Genomic DNA, 20,761 nt, shown 5'->3' on the forward strand with positions numbered 1-20,761 from the left:
CAGGGCCGACTGGGATTGTCCTGAACCCTGGTGTGGTTTAGTGGCCCCTCTCAGCTGTGGGGAGCGGCGTGGGGCTGAGCCCCCTCCACAGGCAGGGTCTGTGGTGGGAGGGTGGCCCTGCAGCGGGGTGCATGCGTGGCCCCACCTCTGCCAAGGGGGTTTGTCGCCAGTGACGTCTCAAAGCATAGCTTGCTGCTTTTTTCCCCCCTGTCTTGTTTCAAAAACAAACAAAAAAAAAGGGAATTTCTTAACTTGTGGTCAACTCAGAAAGGAGAAGCTCCTGCCGAGGGAGCGCTGGGGACGGTGCCCACGAGGAGAGACACCCGCTGCTCGAGACGATCCTTCAGCCACGTCCTGGCTCCACACTGGAGACATGGCGGTCCCTGGGGACACGGGCCCTGCTCTCCTCCTGCTGTTCTCCGCAGCTGGCATCTGGCACGGTAGGTCCACCAACCCTACAGCATCCTCATGTCACTCTGGGGCAGTTTTGGGATGTGACAAGGGTTTCCTTGGTGTCTGATGTGAGTGCTCCATCCCTCCTCAGCTGAGGATGGGTAACAGCCTCGATGGGGCAAGGCTGAAGTTGGACTAATGGGCTTTCGGTGGTGGAGGGCAAAGCTGAGCTCCTGATCGTGTCTACCAAAAGCCTGCTGTTGGATGGGACAGTCTTGGCTTCTGAAGGCTGCTTCATGATGCAGCCATCGCTGCTGTGGGCAAGTTCAAGGAGCCTTGACACAGGCAGGGAGCAGGCAAGAGAAGAAGTGTACTCTGGCATGGCAGGGAAGAGACACCAACTTGGCATTTAGTGCAGCTGCCTGGCTGTAGCAGCTGGCTGTAGCAGCTTCCTGAAGACCATCCAGATCTGGCTGAATTATAGAGGGAAGATAGTGGTGGAAAGACAGCTCGTTGTTTCTGGAGCCCTGCTGTGCTGAGGGCTTACTCTTGGCTACTTGCAGCACTGCTGGGGTAAGGCCAAAGGGTATGGTAAGGTGCACAGAGCGTAGGAAGAGCCTTGGTGGTGGGAAGATGGGAAAGGGAAGATAGATGGGTTTGGGGTGGGTTAGGAGGAAAGACAGGCTCAGCAGAAAGTGTGTCCTGAGGGAAGTAGTATCTGAAATACCACTTTGCCCAGATGGGGCGTGAGCTGGAGATGCTTGACCTTCCGGTGAAAGAATTGGGAAAGCTGGCTGCATTGGCACCTTCCAATGCACCTCATGCCTGGCTGGAGATGTCTGAGGGATGCTCTTTTCTGACGGTGCTGGGATAGACAACAGGACTGTTGAGACAGCTTTTAGACCTTGTGATGGAAACAGAACTCAGGAAGCCAAAGAGAGAAAGGTGAATACGCCTGGTTTTTGAGGTTGCGGAGATTGCCAAGAGACAATAACCCATCAACCTCAAGAGAGTCACTAACCCTGTTTGAGGTTTGCAACCAAACAGACAGAAACCAGTATTACTAATCCTGCATGTTAAGTGCTGGCACCTCTCACATCTCGTGTGGCACTTCCCTTCATTTTCCTCTTGGGCTTACTTCCCACACAAAGACTCTGGTGGGAAGTTCCCCCTGGAAGGGGGCAATCTGGGAGGAAAGCGTCCAGCATGTAACAGGGAGGCAGTGTATCCCTCTTCAGCCACTGCTGTGCTCGTATTTTCAGCCCGGGCAATTTGCATCCCTCTTGCTGTTGCACTGCATGGTGTTCCACTTCAAGTCACATCTCTGACATGCTGAGCAGGCTTCTTCCAGGTCTGCTGTGCTGGGAACTGGGTTGTGAAGGCTGCAGGGTTTTTAATTTCTTATGTGGATTTTTTTTGTTTGGTTGGTTTTTTTTAAGATAATAGGGACCAGGCAGGTGTGATGCAGATCTGGGAGTGATCATAATGATATCTGTCAGGATCTCTCTGAAGGTTCCTTGAGGCACTGGGCAATGCAGGTCATCAGCTGTGACATCCTCATCCAGCACTGTCTGCCGTGTCAGGGTGTGAGACACGCATTTGAGTACCAGCACTGTTGGCCATTTGTAGCATAAAGCTGCAGCCTGCCAAGGCTGTCCAAAGCAACAGCCTCAAGCTGGAGACAGAGCCTGACTTCCTTCTGCTACCCCTTGGATTGCAAGTGCATCTTCTGAGAGTAGCCAGGGCTGATGTGGTATGAACATTGTGGTCTGGGCTCTTACTGGGGGACTGTCAGAGGCTCAAACCCCAGCTTCAGATCAAGGAAAGGAAAGATTTGAAACCTGATCAGCTCACATCTGCTCTTGGCCATCTTGAGAAGTCTTCCTGGGATTTTTTTTTTTTTGTTGTGGATGAATTTAAACCTCTCAGGTAGAAGCCCCAAGCAGAGATGTGATGAGCACCCTTTTCCCTGCCTCAAGATACCATAGGTGCCTCTGGGGAAGGTGTCCTCAGAAACCAAGCTTATCATTGAGTGGGGGAGCAAGGGAAGCTCAGATCTGGTATGGGTCCTTCCTAAGGCCAGGCCTTAGCCTAATTACCCCCTAGGACCAAGTCAAGGTCCTCATGGCTGGCTTGTGTGATAAGATTCTTGAGTCTCTCTGTCTTACCAGCCATTACTTCTCCTTCTTCACCATTTCCAAACCCTCAGCAGAGGAAAGTAATGTTCTGGCTAGCATAAGAGAGGCAGGGACAGAGTCTGCAGCTGTAACTAGAGGTCATGGTTACACAATCCTATTGTGGTAAAACCTTTGGCCAGCAGTTACTGGCAGTGCTGCAGAAGCTGCTGAAGAGCAGCAGGGAGACATTCTGGGGCTTCGTGCAAGATTGCACAGTGGTCAGCAGGGAGAAGGCCTCCCCCAGCAGCTCTGCTTCCCCATTATGGAAAAGGACCTGCTGGTCTGACTCATCCCCCAGCATACATGGTGGCCTTCACCTGGCGTTGTCCTGCATTTGGTGTTTCTGCCTTGTCTGTCCTCACTCCACTTGTGGGGTGGTTGTGCCATTGACAGGGGTCTCCAGTGATAGCCTGAAGGCTGCTGGTTTCTTCTCTGCTATGGAGAGCACCTACCCTGAGCCTTTTCTGGCCATAGCATCTCAGGAGTACATCCATAGCATCTCAGGAGTATGTGGAGGCTGGTGACAAGGACAATGAGTGATGTGACTATTTTCTGCCTTGTCCTCCTGTTGTGTCTAAAACAAGGACCGGTTACAACATGGTCTTTCCCTGAGCCAGTTTGAATGCAGCTGTGAGTCAAAGAGCTTGGCTCCCCCATTAAATGGTGCTGAAGCCTTGGATGTGGAGGGACAGCTAAAGCGGAGAGTAGGCGAGGGAAAAGCATCCACTGGTAGAGAGCGAAAGCAACACGAGTGTCAAGCCCTGCTAGAAAATGCAGCTTAGCAAAAAGGGAGGAATGTCGTACCTCAGATATGTGGAAAATGTGGCTTTGCGAAGGATGCTGGGATATGTTTTTCTCCACTCTGGGAATAAATGAGACTTTTCCTCTTTCCACAGAAAGAGAAAAGCATCCCATAAAAAAAAAAAAAAAAAAACAAACAAACACCCCAGGGAGATAAAATGTCAAATATTCCGTGCTTCAAAGCTTCCTGTCCTCTGCTTCCTCCTGCAGGGCCAGTGAGTTTGATCCAGGCCTTGTTCGGATTCCCCCGGGCAACTGCATTGTTGTCATGCACCAGCAATGCTCTCCAGGGCCTTGCGTCTTGTAATCCCAACCCTTCGTTGCATGGAGGGAAGCATCAGCCTAAGATGGCTTAAGTGATGCTTGGTGGGCTCTGGTGTTACAGCCGGTAGCACAGGAGATGCGTTTGTACCTTGACCATAGGCAGAGCTCTGAGCAGGGGTGGATGAGGATCAGTGCATGCTTCTTCTGTTGGCTGTGTTACAAGGATGGTGTCCAAGGCAGCACCAGGAACAGATGTGCTTTGAACTGTCGTAGCTGCCCATGACCATAAGCAGCTTTCCCTTCTCTCCTCCCTGCATCAGGTTTGGGCTGTAACATCCGACCACTTGTCTCCTTGCCCCTGCAGGATGGATATGCAGGTGCAGCTGGGCTCATGGTGCCATTAAAGAGTGTCTTGCCCTCTCCCATTTCCTGATGATTGTGGTTTTTATGTTCATTTGGACAACAAATCTTTCAACTAAAGAGCTCCTGTGAGTCCAGAGTAGTCTGCTGTAGAGTTTGAGGCATCACAAGACCAAACTCAGTCCTTTTTTTTTTGCTGTCACTACACTGCCTGCAGTGACCTCCTCTCTGAAGAGCAACAAATTGATAAATTGGGTAGCTACCTTTCCCCTTACTATTATTTGAGCTTGAGCATGTGTCCCTTTAAGATATGAGGGTGGGTTAGCAACTGGGAAGGAAAGCAGAAGTGGGAGAATAACCCTGGATAGGGGCTGGAGGGGGGTGCAGAGCCCCCCAAGCGCAGATAGCCATTTGCAATGTGTTTCCTGTCCTCTCCAAAGGCCTGGTGTGGGGGTGGCGGCACCGCTTCTTCCCTAACCCCGCGCCATTGATTCATTTCTCACTTCCCCCCCACCCTAAAAATAGGTGGTGACTCAAAGAACTCGCTGATGTGGCAAAAGAGGGGAAAAAATATTTCCCTCTAACACTAAGGGCTGGAGTAGGACCCTAGTTCCCCTTTATTCAGCCAGCAGATAAGCCATCTTCAAAGCAGAGATGGCATCAGAAGTCCAGCTGGATTGCAACGCCAGTGTCAGCGTGGCCTGGTGTGCTGTATGGACAACTGCAGCTGTGGGCTTTCCTGAGCTGTTTAGCTCTTCTATGCCTCAGTTTCCCATCTCTAAATAGGAATGATGATGCTGACTCACTTCATAATGTTTTGGTGGTATCTACGAGGAAAACACAGCTTGACTGTATGGTAAGGCGTAAGTAGGTGTCCTTCAAGATCCACCACCCAGCAACCAAAAAGCCAGTCTTCACGGAAGGCGTGCACTGACCTCCTGCTCTGCAGAAGCTTTCCAGGTCTGGTCCAGCTCAACACAGCACTAATGCAACAGAGAGCCTCATCCACTAGACCTGGCTTAAACATCGCCAAATGGTGTCATGGACTAACCAAGTTCATAGAGTAGCTCCAGCTCTGCCACAAAAGGAAAACTGTTGCAAGAGGCAAAACCCAACAGGAATAATTTCCAGGCTAGCGTCTGACGTAATCAGTGCTGGATAATTGTTGGGTTTTTTTTTTTTTTCTGTCCCAGTGCTCTAAATGTTCACATGTGGGGTTTTCTCTTTTCCCTGAAATTCATTCCTTGGGGTATCTGGCCGTATTGGTCTGGTGGGATGGAGAATGGCCAGAGCAAGCCAAACAGCCAGTTTGAATCCTAAGCCCAGCCTGTTCCTGATGCTGAGCTACTCCATGCTCAGCAGTATGGACTCCAACAGAGCATCATTAGGGATCAATTTTTATCTTTTTTTTTTTTTTTCTCCTTTTTTTCTTTGTAGGCTTGGCATCCCCAGTGATCAGCCCTGACCTCCCTGTTCTGGTTGTCAACACTGGTGATCCAGTCATCTTGCACTGCTCAGGAGAGTCTGAAGTTGAATGGAAAGGTCGAAAGGTTGCATCCAGCAGCCACACCAGCAGCACACTCAACATTCCCAAGGCCACTTACAGGGATACCGGCATTTATAAGTGTGCTTATGTCAACAGCGGTGACAAGGGCGTTGCAACTGTGCATCTGTTTGTACGAGGTAAATGTGCTTCCCTCTTCCCACAAATGCTGACCAAATGGCCTCTTTTCAGGGAGTATGGTCCTCTTTACGGCTGTGGCTGTGTGTGTTTTGGGGAGCAGTGCAGGCTCCTACTGGGGCAGTGGCTCGCCCACATACAGTGGGGTCCGTGGCTGAAGCACCGGGGTAGAGTTCAGAGCATCTACATCTCGTGCATATGTGGGAATGGCCTGGATCTCTCCCTCCATTTACCTTAGCTTGCTTTCCTGAAAAAAAACAAACCAGGGATGAAAGTCATTTCGGTGTTGTAATGAGCATTGAGATCTGGAATCGGAGAACGATATTGCCAGTACCCCAGATAAGGGAAAGTCGCATGAATCACATCCTCCCAAGGTGACCTGAACCCCAAATACTCTTTTACCTCAGAAGAAGTTATGCTGTGGTAGCTTCACCACTTGAGTTCACCCCTTCCCTCGTACCAGAGATACCGTCCTGGACAGGGAAGCTGGAGGTCGGACAAATAAAACTAACACCATAGTGAAAAGTTAAATTGGAGGTAAGCATACTTCTCAGTCTCTGTTGCCTGCGTACATTTGTGAGTGGATTGCTGTGCTCTCCTCAAATGCCTGAGCTGGAATTGGGCTTGTCGTGTGAGATTTTGGAGGCTGAGTCAGGCAGGCGTTGAGCAGGACTGCCCCAGCATCGAACTCCCACTGGGCAGCAATGCTGGGGAGTTGCCTTTGCTGAAATGTGTTTCTCAGTGTCAACACATTTTCTGATCCTGTTCTCTGGCCTACCTTCACTTCTCTGCAGATCCCAATAATGCGTGGTACACGCCAACTTTCCGGATCTTTGTGACCAAAGGTGGTAATGCTGAGCTCCCCTGCCTCATCACAGCCCCTGAGTACGGATCCAGCGTGACTCTGATAAGGGAAGATGCCTCTCCTCTGCCACCGGGGACCGAGTATTCTTTCAGTCCTGAGAAAGGAATAACGCTATACAATGCACAAAGCAAGCACAAGGGCTTTTACCGATGCCAAGCAGTGATAAACGGAAAAATCGAGAAGTCATCAAGAATAAGACTGATTGTGGAAGAAGGTAAAGGATTGGTGTTGCTGCTGTCCTCGAGGGGACAGCAATAGCTAAGCTGGCCAAAACCTCCTCACCAGTGGTAGGGAAGACCTTCTGAACCTAAAGGGTGTTTAATGGAAGCAATATTCCATCAGCTTCTGGCGAATTGGCTCCTTTAGGTGGGTCTGCATGGGTTCAGCAGCGTTCAAATCTTTGCAGGCACTATCACAGAACAGAGGAAAAAAAAAAAAAGTCCACTTATCTCCCTTGATGTTCTGCAAGTCCTCAGGCCCTGATGTTCAGGACATAACCATGGCAGAAGGTTCCCCTTCCCTTTCAACCCACAGTGCTGATTGCTGTGCTCTCCCCAACCTGTACTGCTTCCCATAGACATCTACAAAAAAGAAGAGATGATCCCTAGGGAAGGCTGAGGGTAAAGAGACTGAATAGCATGGGAAGGAGAAGGTAGCTGGGCCCTAGTGAGTCTCCAAAGTACACAGGGTCCCTGGGCCAGCTGACACTGAATCTTTCCCTGCTTGCCTTTGTGTAGCATTGGAGAAGCCCGTATCAGTGATGATGGATCCTATAGACCACGTGCGAATCGTGGGTGAACGTTTCGAAGTCACTTGCAGAGTAATTGCTCCTTCCCACAAGTATGACATCAGATGGGTGACAGCAGCAAAGAATGTAAGTTGTGCACCTTCAAGGGAGTACAGGGCTTTTCTGGAAGCTGGGAGACACAGGGTGGTAAGAACTGCCCAGACCCATGTCACCGGCAGCAAAACCTCGAGCAGCTATTCAAACAAGATGTAGAAATCCGAATATGACCATCCTTTCCTTGGGATGACAGAGGGTTAAGAAACACCTGCCCATGGTCAGGATCTTGCTCCAAGAAGGAAAGTACGTGGTTTCAGCTGAGTTCATTGAGCAGGAGCTGCAGTACCTACTAAGGCAACACTTTTCCACCCAGCCCTGCCAGGGCTTATAAAGCAGCAAACATATTCAGGACACACAGTTCCCCAGAGAAAAGAGATGGGTGAAGAAAGGGAATGCATTTCAAAATCTCTGTTGTGATAACTTTTAACACCTAGATGGTTAGATAAGGTTTGCTAGAAGTCCTTATTATATCCGATGCTTTTATTAAGGAGTTAAAATGACAAATAAGGTATCTTTGGGTCACACAACATACAGATAACTTGCAGTCAGAAGGCTGAGAGTGGCTATAACCCAAACTGCCGTGGAATATCTGCCCCAAATTCTTGGGTTTAATATGCTTCTTGGTCTCCATACAGGTGGCTTTCAGCGACAGGGCCTCTATAACAAAGCTCAGCAGCTCAGAACAGGAGGTGGTGGGTGTGTTCGTCACAAATATAACTGAGTTCTATCCTCTGCCCTTTCAAGAAAGTGCCTGATAGTCCCTCCCTACTTGACAGGTCAGTACAACTAAAAAGCCTAGCTTTGAAAATGAGAACTACTTCATCACCGACACCCTGTCCGTTCCAGCGGTGACCATGGAAGACAGCGGGAAATACACGTGTATAGCTAACAATTCAGCAGGATTCAGGAATGCCTCGACAATGCTTCAAGTAGTAGGTGAGTGCTCCCCCAGAAGATCAGGAAGATGTAGGCTGAATCACACCTAGCCTTGAGTATTTGCTGCTTCTGTCTCCATCTTGTTCCTAGTTTTGTTGTTGGGAGCATCATTCTCACTTGTGCCTAAGGGCTTGTGCTCCATGAGAACTATGGAGCTACGAGGAAAGGAACTGATGTTCCCTTCACATCTTGAGGAGCAGGAGGACATTTTTTTGGGTTCTGGATGAAAAATTGGAAAGCTTTTCTCAGTTTCTGTGTGTTTATAAACAGCTTTATAACATACAGGAAAAAAAAAAAGAATAGGGCAAGGTTATGCTGAAGACCAGGAAAGGCTGGCTAGAAGGAAGGGCAAGCCACATGAGCAGAGTATGAATCTTGGTCTCTTCCAGTAACAGATCCACACAAGAGGATTCAGGTCTATTATTCACTTGTTTGTATCTCAAGATGGAAAATTAATCCTCACAGCTTGTAGGCTGGGGTTCACTGGTGACCCAAAGCTGCTGCGTACCATGGCTCAGAAAGAGGGCTTGGTCTGAGTTGTTTCCAAGTGAGGAAGTAGGAAGTTTCCAAGCTGGGGATTTAGCCAAGGGATCTGTCTTCCATGGACAATCAGGAGATACAGTTTTAGCCTCATCACTTATTAGGATACCGCATGTAAAACTTCTTTCCCTGTGAGAGTTCACTAAGATTTTCTAGCTCTTCTCAGGCAGAGTCTAATCCAAGCTGCCATGACAAAGCAGCAACTCAAAAGTACTCCTTTGGCAACATCATCTGTGTAACGCCTCATTCCCTCCTGCAGTCTCCTAGCTGCCCTTTCCAGTAATGGTCCATTTATGAAGCTGGTATAAGCTCATTTTAGGTGTCTGGGCATGCCTGGTGATGATCATGCTCTCCTCCATCCTACAGAGAGAGGTTACGTGATCCTCACCCCAGTGCCAGCTACCAGCCAGGAGGTTGCTGTGGGAGAGAGTCTGAAGCTGGAGGTCCGCATTGACGCTTACCCAGAACTTCTCCACTGTGGCTGGGAGCACACAAACATTTTGAAGAACTCCGAGACTACCATGATCAAGGGTGAAATGTTCTCTGGAAACAACTGGTATGTGATCTCTCTTCTGTGCTTACCATGGCATGTTTCCAACAATGCTTTTGTTGTGAGACAGGCAGACCCCATGCCACTGGCTGACAGAAAACTCTCAGGTTTTAAAGAGGGGAACTGTTCTGCCTTTCTGTCTTCTCTTTCCAGTACTGTTAGCAAACCAGAGTAAGCAGGTCTGATCAGGTCAAGGAGGACACCACCTCTGTTGAACTTGGCAGCCTCCTCTTTAGAAAAGCTTGTGGAAGTCACTACTATCACATTTGAGGTCTGGTTGTTAAAGTTTGCACCCTCCTTGCAGTAAGAAATTGTGGGGGTGGATGAACAGTACAAAAAACTGAATTCCCTCACTGCTCCTCAGACCTGTCCCGTGCTTTGCAGTCTGGAGAGCGTACGTATCAAGTGGCACTGCACACCCCGTGTCAAGAGTCCGGAAACATCGTTATGTGGATAAGACCTAATGGAGAGCACAGCCCTGCTCTTCCAAAGCCTACAGCAAAAGGAGACCGAAAGAGAATCATTCCATTTGTTGGGGCATTTTAGCAATTCCCCTTTCATTTTCTTAGAAACCCAAAATAATGCACAAGAGGAACTATGCTACTCAGCAAGCATGATGGCTTTAGAGTGAACTCTTTCTTGCATTGCATTCTGAGAAATGGGCTGGGGGCAGAGAAGACTGGGCACTGGGGACCATGACTTAATGGGCTATGAAATGGGAGGAATTCTGTCAAAAGCAGGAGGACCAGCATCCTCTGGCCCATCAAAGGCAATGATTTAGTGTTAAACTCTCCTTTGTTTTTGAGCGTTCACCCACCTGTAGCCTTTCAGAAGTTTGGTGGCAAAAGGTCTTTCCTCTAAGGAAGATCAGACCCTCCCTGCTTCCCCTGAGGAAGCAAGGAGCAGATTGCCCTCATGGGCTGGGATTAGTGCTGGGAAGTGTTCATCCACTCCTGGGCACAGGAAGCAGCTGCATCTCACTGAGCAAAGACGGTGTGACTACTTGAGCTTCCTCAGTACTGCTTTCTTCATGGTGTTTACCCTCTCCGTGTGCGCAGGTATAACAACACGCTGTTCCTGACCCACCTGCAGGAAAGAGATGCAGGCCTCTATACATTTTATGCCTTCAACAATGAGACCAGTGCATCAGTTAACTTCAGTGTTTATGTGAAATGTAAGTGCTTGGCATTGCTCCTTCTTTCACCCTGCTTGCCCTGGGGCTGCTGGCCAGCAGGCACCAAATAGGGTGGGATACCAGGGTGCTTCGAGCCCAGCACCCACAGGACACACAGCCAGACTGCGTCTGGGACCCAGCCCAAACCTACACGTAGCACAGGGGTTCCTGATGTTTTACTGTTGCAGACATGGAAAGTAAATCAGAGCACAAGGAATGTGCTTGTCCTCTGGTCATAGCAGTCACTGTTTATCTGCCTTGTCCAACAGCTCCTCCAAGGGTCCACAAAATCAAGGTGCCAGCCAATGACTCCAGCATCCTTCAGTGCACAGCCAGCGGTTACCCTGCCCCACATATTGAGTGGTACCAGTGCCCCATTCACTCTGACAGGTAAGAAACGCCCAGGACATCCAGCACTTCCAAGGTGTGCACTTGCCCTCACTATGGTGGCATTTGCTGAGCAGCACCACGTGGGCTCACTTACAGGCAATACAGCAGAGCCTGTTCAGTAACAACAACAGGGGTGTTGCCATGCTAAAAAAGAGGTTCTTGAGGACCGTCTGAGGAGACGGTGAAGGTGCTGTTCCTAAAGTCCTGAGTTTGAAGAGACATCTGTGATTCATGCTCTTTCAATACTTTTTCTGAGGAACATGTGGGTCCTTTGTTTCCCAGTGTCTCCCCGATTCACTTATGAACAACTGTGCTGCAGAGGACCACTCATTCTCTCCTGCTTGGTGTCCCTGCAGGTACGAGGACTATAGGTTGCTTCTGAATGACTCCAGTCCCCAGGTGGTAGACACGTTGCCTTTCCAAGAGGCGGAGGTGGAGAGTGTTGTCCCTTTCCAGGAGCTGGGTGCCGATTTCACCTTCTGCTGTGTGGCCGTTAACAGAGAGGGAAACGCTTCTGACAGGCTGCACTCACACACCATCACCAGTAAGACACAAATTGGTAGCTTGGTAGAATTGGGGAGAATCTGGGGGCTTTGGGGGGCCCATCTTCCTGTACATATATCCCTAGCCCTCTATCTTCACAGGAGGTGGGAGGCTTTGGCATTTGGTAGTCCTAGGAGCCATGTAGGAATTGCTGGCTGGGCATAGCCTGGTGCCAAAGGCTGAGCCACGCCATGAACACTGTGTAACTGCAGGACCGGCACAGCCAGCTGTTGCTCAGCCCACCGGAGTCCAGGGGTTGCATCTTTTGATGGGCCTGTTCGTGCACAGATCTTGATCCCCAGTCTGACCCACACCTGCTGCTCTTTGTGTGGAAACTGGGGTGCACGAGGGTACCATTGCAGTCTTGACTTTGGCATCAAGAACGTGCCTCAGATCCCAGCAGCTCTTTAGGGAGCCTCCAATGCCAGTGATGGGTTGCGTTGCATATGGGGGAAGCCTAAGTGAACAGCTGGGCAAAATGCTCCTAGAGATGGCATTGAAACAGGAGTGTTTTACTCATCTCTGCTTTTTTTGCTCCTCCAGGAAATGTGATGGCCCCCCAGACCAATCTCTTCAACCCCATTCTCTCCACCTGCATAGGCACATCAGTTCTGCTGCTCCTCCTGCTCCTCTTCCTCCTCTACAAGTACAACCAGGTCAGATTCCCTGTTGCGTAGCGAGGGCTGCACGGCCTGCCCAGCTTCAGAGGCCACACCACCTCTGCTGGCAGCCGTGGGCAGGGACCATTCTGCTTGGAAGTACCAGGCAAGCTACCTCCCGCATCTCCACTGCCTCCCAGCTTCCTCCAGGAGTTTCCTGCTGCAGGGGAGGCTCACACACTAAAGGCAGTGTGTTAACACCCCTCCCACCCTGGTCCCTCAGTCTTGCAGCCCAGAGGTCAATGTGGATATTCCTCAGTGTCAGACAAAGGTGCTTGTTCTGTGCTGTTGGTTTTGCTCTGGTCACCGTGAATCCACAGACCAAATTAAGGAGGGGAAAAAAAAACCTGATTTGCAACTTGCATCTACTTCTTATTCTCCCTTCTGCTTTATAAAAAGCTGTCTTTATGGGGAAACAGGATGATGTTAGGAGGCATTTGTCTCCAGGAAGACTTGGTCACTATTTTTATACAAGAACTTGCCCTGTTTTCTCTGCAAGACTCATTTTCAGCATTTGGATTCATTCTCAGTTTTTTTTCCATAAATTGTACCAACCAATAGCCACCTCTGCTTCATCAGTGGGTGAAAATCTAATGTTTTTCAGCTCTCCCTTTTGGCGTTCTTCCTTTGACAGCTCATCACGGCTGCAAATTTTGCAGCAAAGCTCTGGTCTTGGTTGTCAGAAGATCCCCTCTCCCAAACAAGCACCTACAGCTTTGCAGGCAGAGCTGTGTTTGGCCAGTGGTCCAGAGAGAGGTGGGTGGATGTGCAAGCACAGGTCTGAAGAAATAGCTTTTAGGAAGGCCTTGCAAGCCCAAGAGAAGCAGAAAGAGAAGATTATTTATAAACACAATCTCAGCCATGGGCTTCTTGAGCCGTGCCTGATTGCTGCAGTGCTAGGTGAACTGGGGAGCAGAAAGCAGCGATGCTCACCATCTGGGAGCAGGCAACAGCAAATAAACTTCATGTGGCATTGTTTGAGGAACCTCCACCAGAAACTGTGCTGCTTGGAGCATCCTGTCTGGGCGTTTTCCATAGCCTGCATGGGCATGGATGTTCAGCTCTTAGGCAAAGAAAAAAGAAGCTGTGTAGGGGAGAAAAAAACCAATGCTTTGTGTGAAAACCGCAGATGTTTGCCCCAGTTATAGTCCCTCGTGCCTGTGCTAACCCAGCTTTGAGCATCCACCCATGCGCTACACCCTTCCCTGCAGCTATCCAGGGGAAGTGGTGAGGAGAAGCATTTCAGCGCACAGCTTTCAGTAGCTGAGACCTGAGGTGATTCATCACAGCCATGATCACTCCATCCATGCTTCCCTCTCTCTGCCTTGATGGACTTGAGACCACTTTTGCCACTCTGGGGTGCGGGTCCTTGCCTATCTCCTTGTGCAGGAGCAAAGGTCACACACAGTATTCTCACGCCGAGCTATCTCCCTGCCTTTCTCTGTATTTGCGCCTCCAGCCTGTCTTCCCAGCCCTCTCAGCGTGAATGACAACACCCAGCACAAGCAGGCAACTGCCTCTCCCATGGGCTCCAGCACTGCTTCTCTCTGTCCTTGTCTGGTTACTTCTGCCGTGAGATTTGTGGAAAAGAGAAGAAATTCTTACTTCTCTTTCTCCATTTCATTTTTTTTCCTGTAAGGGAAGCAGGGCTGGGCCAGCTCCACTGTTCTGCTGTGCTCAGCAGCTCAGGGTACCAAGGAAGGAGATGCAGTGGGGACATCTTCCTCCAGCACCAGCTGGGCACTGTCAGCCCCTGATCTGGTGGGACATGCTGGCTCTCCCAGCTCTGCCCTCCCAAGTGAGGGCAAGGGGCTGCTTTAACTGGAAGAGCCAAGAGAGCCTCCCTCAGTTGTGGGTAACAACTTGGGAGGATCTTGTAACAGCACAGGTACCAGGCTGTCCAGACAAAGCCACTCTTGCTCAGTGCAGGTTCAAAGGAAGAAATATTTGATGGGCTGAAGCCTAAGACTTCACTCCATGCCTGCAGGGTGTGAGCTAGAGTGCATGCTGGGATGGGGGAGCCCTCAGGACTTGAGAAACATTGAATATCTGAAGTCTTTTCTTACAGAAACCCAAGTACCAAGTGCGGTGGAAGATCATTGAGGCCTGTGAAGGGAATAACTACATCTTTATCGATCCCACTCAGCTGCCATACAATGAAAAATGGGAGTTTCCCAGGAATAACCTCCAGTTTGGTAAGGAACCTTCCTTGCTGCTTGGCTGGTGGTATGCAGCTCACCACTGACCCGAAACGCTCCAAGGGACAGAGCCAAAGAAATTGGGCAACATCCAAACTGCATTCAGACATTACAGCAACATCCTTAACCAGCCCTTGGTGCCCTCTTCCACACAGAATGGCAAATGCTAGGGTACAACCTCCCTCCAGCCCTCCACTGCTCTGAGGAAGGCTGAGGGGACAGTGTCCCTCTTGAAACCGGCATCATTCCTAATGCAAAGAGCTCGTGAGCCCACACTTGGACATGGCCTCTCTCATACCATCTCTGTTCATAGTAGAGTTCCCCTCAGATGTTAACCAGCTCTCGACTAAGGGATGTGTTATCTTGTCTGGGCTCAGTGGGAATCCTCACCCTCGAGGCTCTGTGCAGGACAACTGCTCTTTCTATAAAGCATCTCATAAGCACATCTTTTTTTCCCTCTGCAGGAAAAACTCTTGGAGCAGGAGCCTTTGGAAAAGTGGTAGAAGCCACTGCCTTTGGGCTGGGCAAAGAAGATTCAGTCCTCAAAGTGGCTGTGAAGATGCTGAAGTGTAAGCTCAGAGCAACTTGCAAAGGGCAAAATCCCCCAAGCTCCTTTGGGCAGGATGTAGTGTGTGTTCACCACTTTTGTTGGTGCTCCCAGATTGCAACATCCACTTTTTTAGATGTTTCTGAGATAATTACTCGGTGCTGGAATCACACTACTGTCATTTTTGTGGACATACGTGGCCAGAGGCACAAAGGATACAATTTCCTCTCTGAGTGTGTCTCCTTTTTTTTATGTCTCCCTGTCTACAACTTTTTCTGTCCTCTCCCATCATCTCTTCCTTGTCCCTCCCTCACTCCTTCACAGAGCCCTTTTCCTCTTGTCTTGCAGCATCAGCAGACACCGATGAGCAGGAGGCTCTCATGTCTGAGCTGAAGATCATGAGTCACTTGGGACACCACGAGAACATTGTTAACCTGCTAGGAGCATGTACCTATGGAGGTAGGATCCCACAGCCCCCCTCCTCCCAGGGAAAGCAATCCTCAGGACGGGTCACAGTAGCACCAGTTCTTAACGAAACCTTTCCGCCTCTCTCCCAGGCCCAATCCTTGTCATCACTGAGTACTGTCGCTATGGAGATCTGCTGAATTTCCTGCGAAAGAAGGCTGAATCCATGATTATCCAAGATTCTGCCCTGGACACCTCTTTAGACAGCACTGCTGACTACAAAAATGTTGACGTAGAGAAGAAATACATCCGCAGGTAAAAGCAGAGCTGTGGTGGCCGCAGCGCTGAGCAACGCAGGGCCTAAGTACTGGCTGGGAGAAAGGCAGAGGGCTCAGCTGGGGAGAGATTAAGGCCAAAGCTCTGGGGACTTGCAGAACACCAGGATGTAAAAGCCACTGGGAATGTGTGTGCTTACACACGGTTACAGTTCCAAGTTTTTCAGTCTTTGACAGCAGTTGTTGAATATCCCACAACAAACCCAGGTTTCCAGCCCAGTCTGCCCTCCCACAATCTGGAATCAGAACTTTCTGGCTTCCTGCAGTGTTGGGCATGTGGGTTTTGCAGGACAAGAGGCTGAGCGCTGCCCGTCAGCCAAGGGCAGTGCCTTGGCCAAAGGGGACAGGACTTGGAGCCCCATACCACAGAGGTCCTAGGTCCCCCTTTTGAATCGCCTCAACGCTGACTTTCCCTTTGCCCATAAGCCTGTAGTTAAGCCATTTCCTGCAGGCAGGGATGTGGTTTCTTCTCACGTTGGATGTGGAGAAGGGCAGAAGGTACTGCTGGAGGGTTGCTAACAGCCCGCCTCCATCTCTGTTGTCTCTGACTCAGTGACAGTGGCTTTTCGAGCCAGGGTTTGGAAACATATGTTGAAATGAAGCCTGTGTCATCATCATCATCATCTTCAGCGTCATCAGATTCTGCGCAAGCCAGGGGTGAGTTAAAGGCTCGTTCCTGTATTTTCATGATTTCTTTACTCTGGCCATCCTGGTTTAGCCCTGGGGAACCAGGGTACAGCATAGCTTGTGTTACTCACCAGGTTTGCGGCAACTCTAAAACTTCTCTTTGAATTTCAGGGAAAAGCTCAGAGGAAGAAGATGACACCAGGGAGGACCTTCGTCCCCTCAATCTCTCTGACCTGCTACAGTTCTCCAGCCAGGTGGCCCAGGGCATGGCATTCCTTGCATCAAAGAATGTGAGTGCCAAGCAGACAACTGCCTCCAGCACTCTGACTGGGAGATGTTGGTCCAGCCAGGAGGCATCAGCCACCCTGTCTGCACAAGACTTGGGATGTTTTTGGGTGGGGTGGCTGAGCTCAAGGAAGCTGCTGCTGTAAATGAGCCTCTTTACTCCATCTGCTGGATTCAGACATGCTGGGCCACGGTGACTGGTTTTCTCTTCAGAGCCTTTTTCTCCCACGGGGTGCAGGCAGGCCATCACAGCAGGGCAGGGTTACGGAGGGGGGAAACCCAGGGCTGTGCATCATGCTACTCTCAACATTTTCTCCCCAGCTTTTACAAGAGGTCAGGAACTTTGTGAAGCTTCCTCACATCGGCAGCTTCCCTGCTGCCCCAGAGACAAGGAACTGAAAGTGGCTGTTGAGCCGTCTACCAGAGCTCATTTAGAGTACGAGAGTAACCGTACGAGTGTTTTGGAGTGATTGAGTGAGTGATTAAAGAACATGGCATGAAATACCACAATCTCTTCACGCTGCAAATTAAGTGGAACAGGTTGCCCAGAGAAGTTGTGGATGCCCCATCCCTGCAGGTGTTCAAGGCCAGGCTGGATGGAGCCTTGAGCGACCTGGTCTGGTGGAAGGTGTCCCTGCCCAGGGCAGGGGGGATGGAATGAGATGATCTTTAAGATCCCTTCCCACCCAAACCATACAGTGCCTCTTACAGGGGCTTTTCAAGCAGTACGTGTTCCCCTTGCCCCTGTAAGTGTTGTTTTGGTGACAGACCCAGGCTGTAGGGAATTAGCTGGGACTGCTGGGGGATGGTGGCTGGGTCTCAGTTGCGCTCTCTTCTCCCCAGTGCATCCACCGTGACTTAGCAGCCAGGAACGTGCTCGTGTCAGATGGCCGGGTAGCCAAGATCTGTGACTTCGGCCTGGCCCGTGATATCATGAATGACTTGAACTACGTTGTAAAAGGCAATGTAAGTAATTAAAATGGGGACAAGAGAAGGTACAGAGGTGGGGTGAGGCTGGAGCACGAAGGACAGGGTGTAGCGTAAGCTGCCAGCTTGTCCCAGCCTGCAGGACTCTCTGCTCTTCCAGGCCCGCCTGCCCGTGAAATGGATGGCCCCAGAGAGCATCTTTGACTGCATTTACACAGTGCAGAGCGATGTGTGGTCTTACGGCATCCTTCTCTGGGAGATCTTCTCCCTTGGTAAGAAAGAAATGAGCTTGCAAACCCCTTGGTTTACCACTGCCCTAATGTCTCTGCAGAAAAATTTCCAAGAAAGGAAGAAGGCTGACAAAAATCTAAGTTTTATCAGGGCTATAAAACAACATGTTACGCTTCCGGAGGGACCGTTAAAAGCAATGGATCCTGGATTATTTGCTCTGACTCAGAACTCCCTGAGAACAAGTAGCTCTGGCTCAGGCAATGCTCCAGGCTGCCTCTTCTCACCCCACGAAGCTGGAGTGCCAAAGCCTCTGATCTGAGAGCCGCCTCTCCTCTTTTTGCTTCCACAGGGAAAAGCCCGTATCCCGGCATGGTGGTGAACAGCAAGTTCTACAGCATGGTGAAGCAGGGATACCAGATGGCCAGGCCTGACTTCGCTCCCTTGGAAATGTGAGTGGATGCGCCGAGATGCACACAATGGCTGGCAGGGTGGCTGCAGCCGCTTCGTGGGCAGGGAGATGGACAGGGACCTTGGTCCCAGGTCTGCCTGCTGCTCCCAGGTGCATCTGCCCTTGAGGTTCAGGTTGGATCCCACCAGGCTGCTCCTTGCTCCTACAGGAAAGCAAGGCCTGATGCTCTGTCCGATATTTCCTCTGTTTATGGACAGGAAGATGGGAGAGCTCATGTTGTACATTTACATTCCTGATCTTGGTGGATTTTTCTTTTTTTTAATCAGCTACTTTTGACCCTAGGATTGTGAGAAAATAAGCCTGAGTAAATTACAGGAGGAGAATGAGTTTAAGCTTAAAGAAAAAAGGAAGCATAAAGCCCCTCGTTGATGAATTAGTTTGCTCTGTTGACTTCTGTGCTTACCTTCCCCTGGAGCATTTCACATACACTGACCACGGGTTTTTCAGGCAGAAACACAGGATTCTGTCCCTGAAATACAAAGTGCTGCAGGGAAGATCCTGAGGGTGCAGAGCCTCCAGCAGCTTTGCAGCAGCTCAGTGCAACCACCCTGTCCTTGTCTGGCTCTGCAGGTACAGCATCATGCAGGCATGCTGGAGCCTAGAGCCCACCCAGAGACCTACCTTCGACCAGATCGGCTGCTTCATTCAGAAAGAGCTGGAGGTGCATAAGGAGCAGGTGAGAACCTTTGGAGAGGAGAAGTGGGGAGGGAGATGTGCTTTCCCCCTACATGAACATAGCTCCTGGACATCTTTCTTGGTGATGTCCCTTTCCTTTAACTTATGGGAGCAGCTTAGTGTGGTGGAAAGTGCAGAGAGTCATCCAGCTTTCCCCGTGCTGAAGGGCTAAATCACTCCCCACCGTGAGCAAGGGAGGGTGGATACAGAAATACAGATTTGGTGCGCTGCCTTGTGACTAGCTGTCCTGCAGCTCCACCGTAGTACAGACACGCCTGTCCTGCCAGGTAGCCATGCCCTGTGGGCACAGCAAAGGGTGGTGTTGAGTTAGCATCTCCAGCTGGTCCCTCTGTGCAGAAACAGAGCTCGTACACCACTGAAGGGACTGAAACACACCTGGGGTTGTTTGTGCTTTCAAGGACTACACCAACCTCCCCTCCACGGCTGAGGAAGACAGCGGCTGCGATACCTCCGGCTGCTGCGAGGAGTCCTGCGAGCAAGAGGAGACCGGCCAGCCCCTTCCCAAGAGCAACAACTATCAGTTCTGTTAGCTGGTACCATCGCCCCGGGGTAGACCCCTGTCCTCCCGGCTCCACGGAGCGCGTGGTTCTCCTCTGCCCTAGGACACAGGTGCCTTCTGCTTTGGCTCTCCTCTCTGTGCTTTCTGAAGCGTGAGTGTTACCGACTCCCTCACTGAAAGGATGGCGCTGGAGTGACTCAAAACCAAGATTCACCATAGGGTTCCTAACATCTTCTGTCATCTCAAGTGTAGCACAGAGGTGTTAGGGTGGTAGCTGGCTTCATCTCTGCAAGGTACAGAGAAGTCCCTGTCACCTGCCTCCCAACCCCCAGAGGAGGCTGGGTGGTGTTTGGTTCTTGTACTTTTTTAAAAATACAAGTTGCAGACAAGTTAAGACTTTTTTCCAAAAGTCACTCATGTGACTGAACCCTTTTGTTTTATGAGCACATCTCGAACTAAGTCCTGAAGCTGGAACTGCTCCACACACCACCAGCAGCCCTCTTCCCTTTGGTCTGACCCTGGATGGTGCAGAGTGTTTAGCTATAGGTAAAGCCTCTACTTAGCATTAAATATGCACTAACCTCTACATGCAACCTCCCTCTCTGCAGCCCATGCTTCTGCAGGGATTGTTTGAGTGAAGCGAGCCAAGGAGCCAACCCCAGGGTTATGCGAACTCCTGCCCCAGTCACGGGACAGAGGGGCAGTTATTTCTCAGGTAAAATACAGCATGAACGAGCACTCTTCCAGGCCAGTGCTGCACACAATCCCACTCCAGAAAAGAATGGCAGCTTAAACGGATCAGGAAATGATCAATATAACACATATCCTACAAAACTTCTGAATTATTAAAAATGTAGCAATCACTGCCTTTCTCACCATTATAGATATGCTCTTGTACATATTTTCCTGAGTGTATTTTAATTAATAAGCTAGGGCCTAATGCCCTTAAACTTACTTCTCATCTAGCTCCTGTTCAGGGTTACAAATGCCACAGCCCCCTGCTCCTGTGTAGCTATCTGAGGCAGCTCAACCTTCTCAGCTTCACCTGACAGGGTGGGTAAAGGATCAATATTCCAGGTGCAAGGACTGACAGGGCTCAGGTGAACTACAGTGAGACAGAATGACTGTACAGTACGTGGCCTTTGTCACACTGTGAGCAATTATGTTGTTGGCCACTTTTGATCCTATTAAACCTGATTTTATGCTAACACCAACTGATTCACCCCTCCTTACTAAATAAAAAGCTAACATATCTCTATCTGTCAGCACTAGAAAGAATAAAGAAAGATGTTGAACAGAATTAGTCTCTTCCAGGGCGTTAAGGAGTGTTCTCAGAGGGGAACAGGTCAGAGCAGGGGTGATGCA

General features: G+C 50.0%; 1 protein-coding gene across 1 annotated transcript; it reads left to right on the forward strand.

Moving 5' to 3' along the window:
- Positions 1–257: 257 nt before the first annotated feature.
- On the forward strand, positions 258–20,696 carry CSF1R (colony stimulating factor 1 receptor). Its single transcript, XM_010120711.2, has 21 exons — positions 258–440; positions 5,433–5,678; positions 6,471–6,755; positions 7,279–7,415; positions 8,162–8,321; positions 9,228–9,417; positions 10,470–10,585; positions 10,855–10,975; positions 11,332–11,519; positions 12,062–12,174; positions 14,246–14,372; positions 14,840–14,944; positions 15,271–15,381; positions 15,480–15,642; positions 16,216–16,319; positions 16,461–16,579; positions 17,418–17,540; positions 17,662–17,773; positions 18,082–18,181; positions 18,772–18,877; positions 19,296–20,696. The coding sequence occupies exons 1-21, from the start codon at positions 374–376 to the stop codon at positions 19,425–19,427; spliced, it is 2,925 nt and encodes a 974-aa protein (XP_010119013.2). The 5' UTR covers positions 258–373; the 3' UTR covers positions 19,428–20,696.
- The last annotated feature ends 65 nt before the right edge of the window (positions 20,697–20,761 follow it).

Source organism: Chlamydotis macqueenii, chromosome 14 (genome assembly GCF_036417535.1).
Source record: "Chlamydotis macqueenii isolate bChlMac1 chromosome 14, bChlMac1.mat, whole genome shotgun sequence".
NCBI classification, from domain to species: domain Eukaryota; kingdom Metazoa; phylum Chordata; class Aves; order Otidiformes; family Otididae; genus Chlamydotis; species Chlamydotis macqueenii.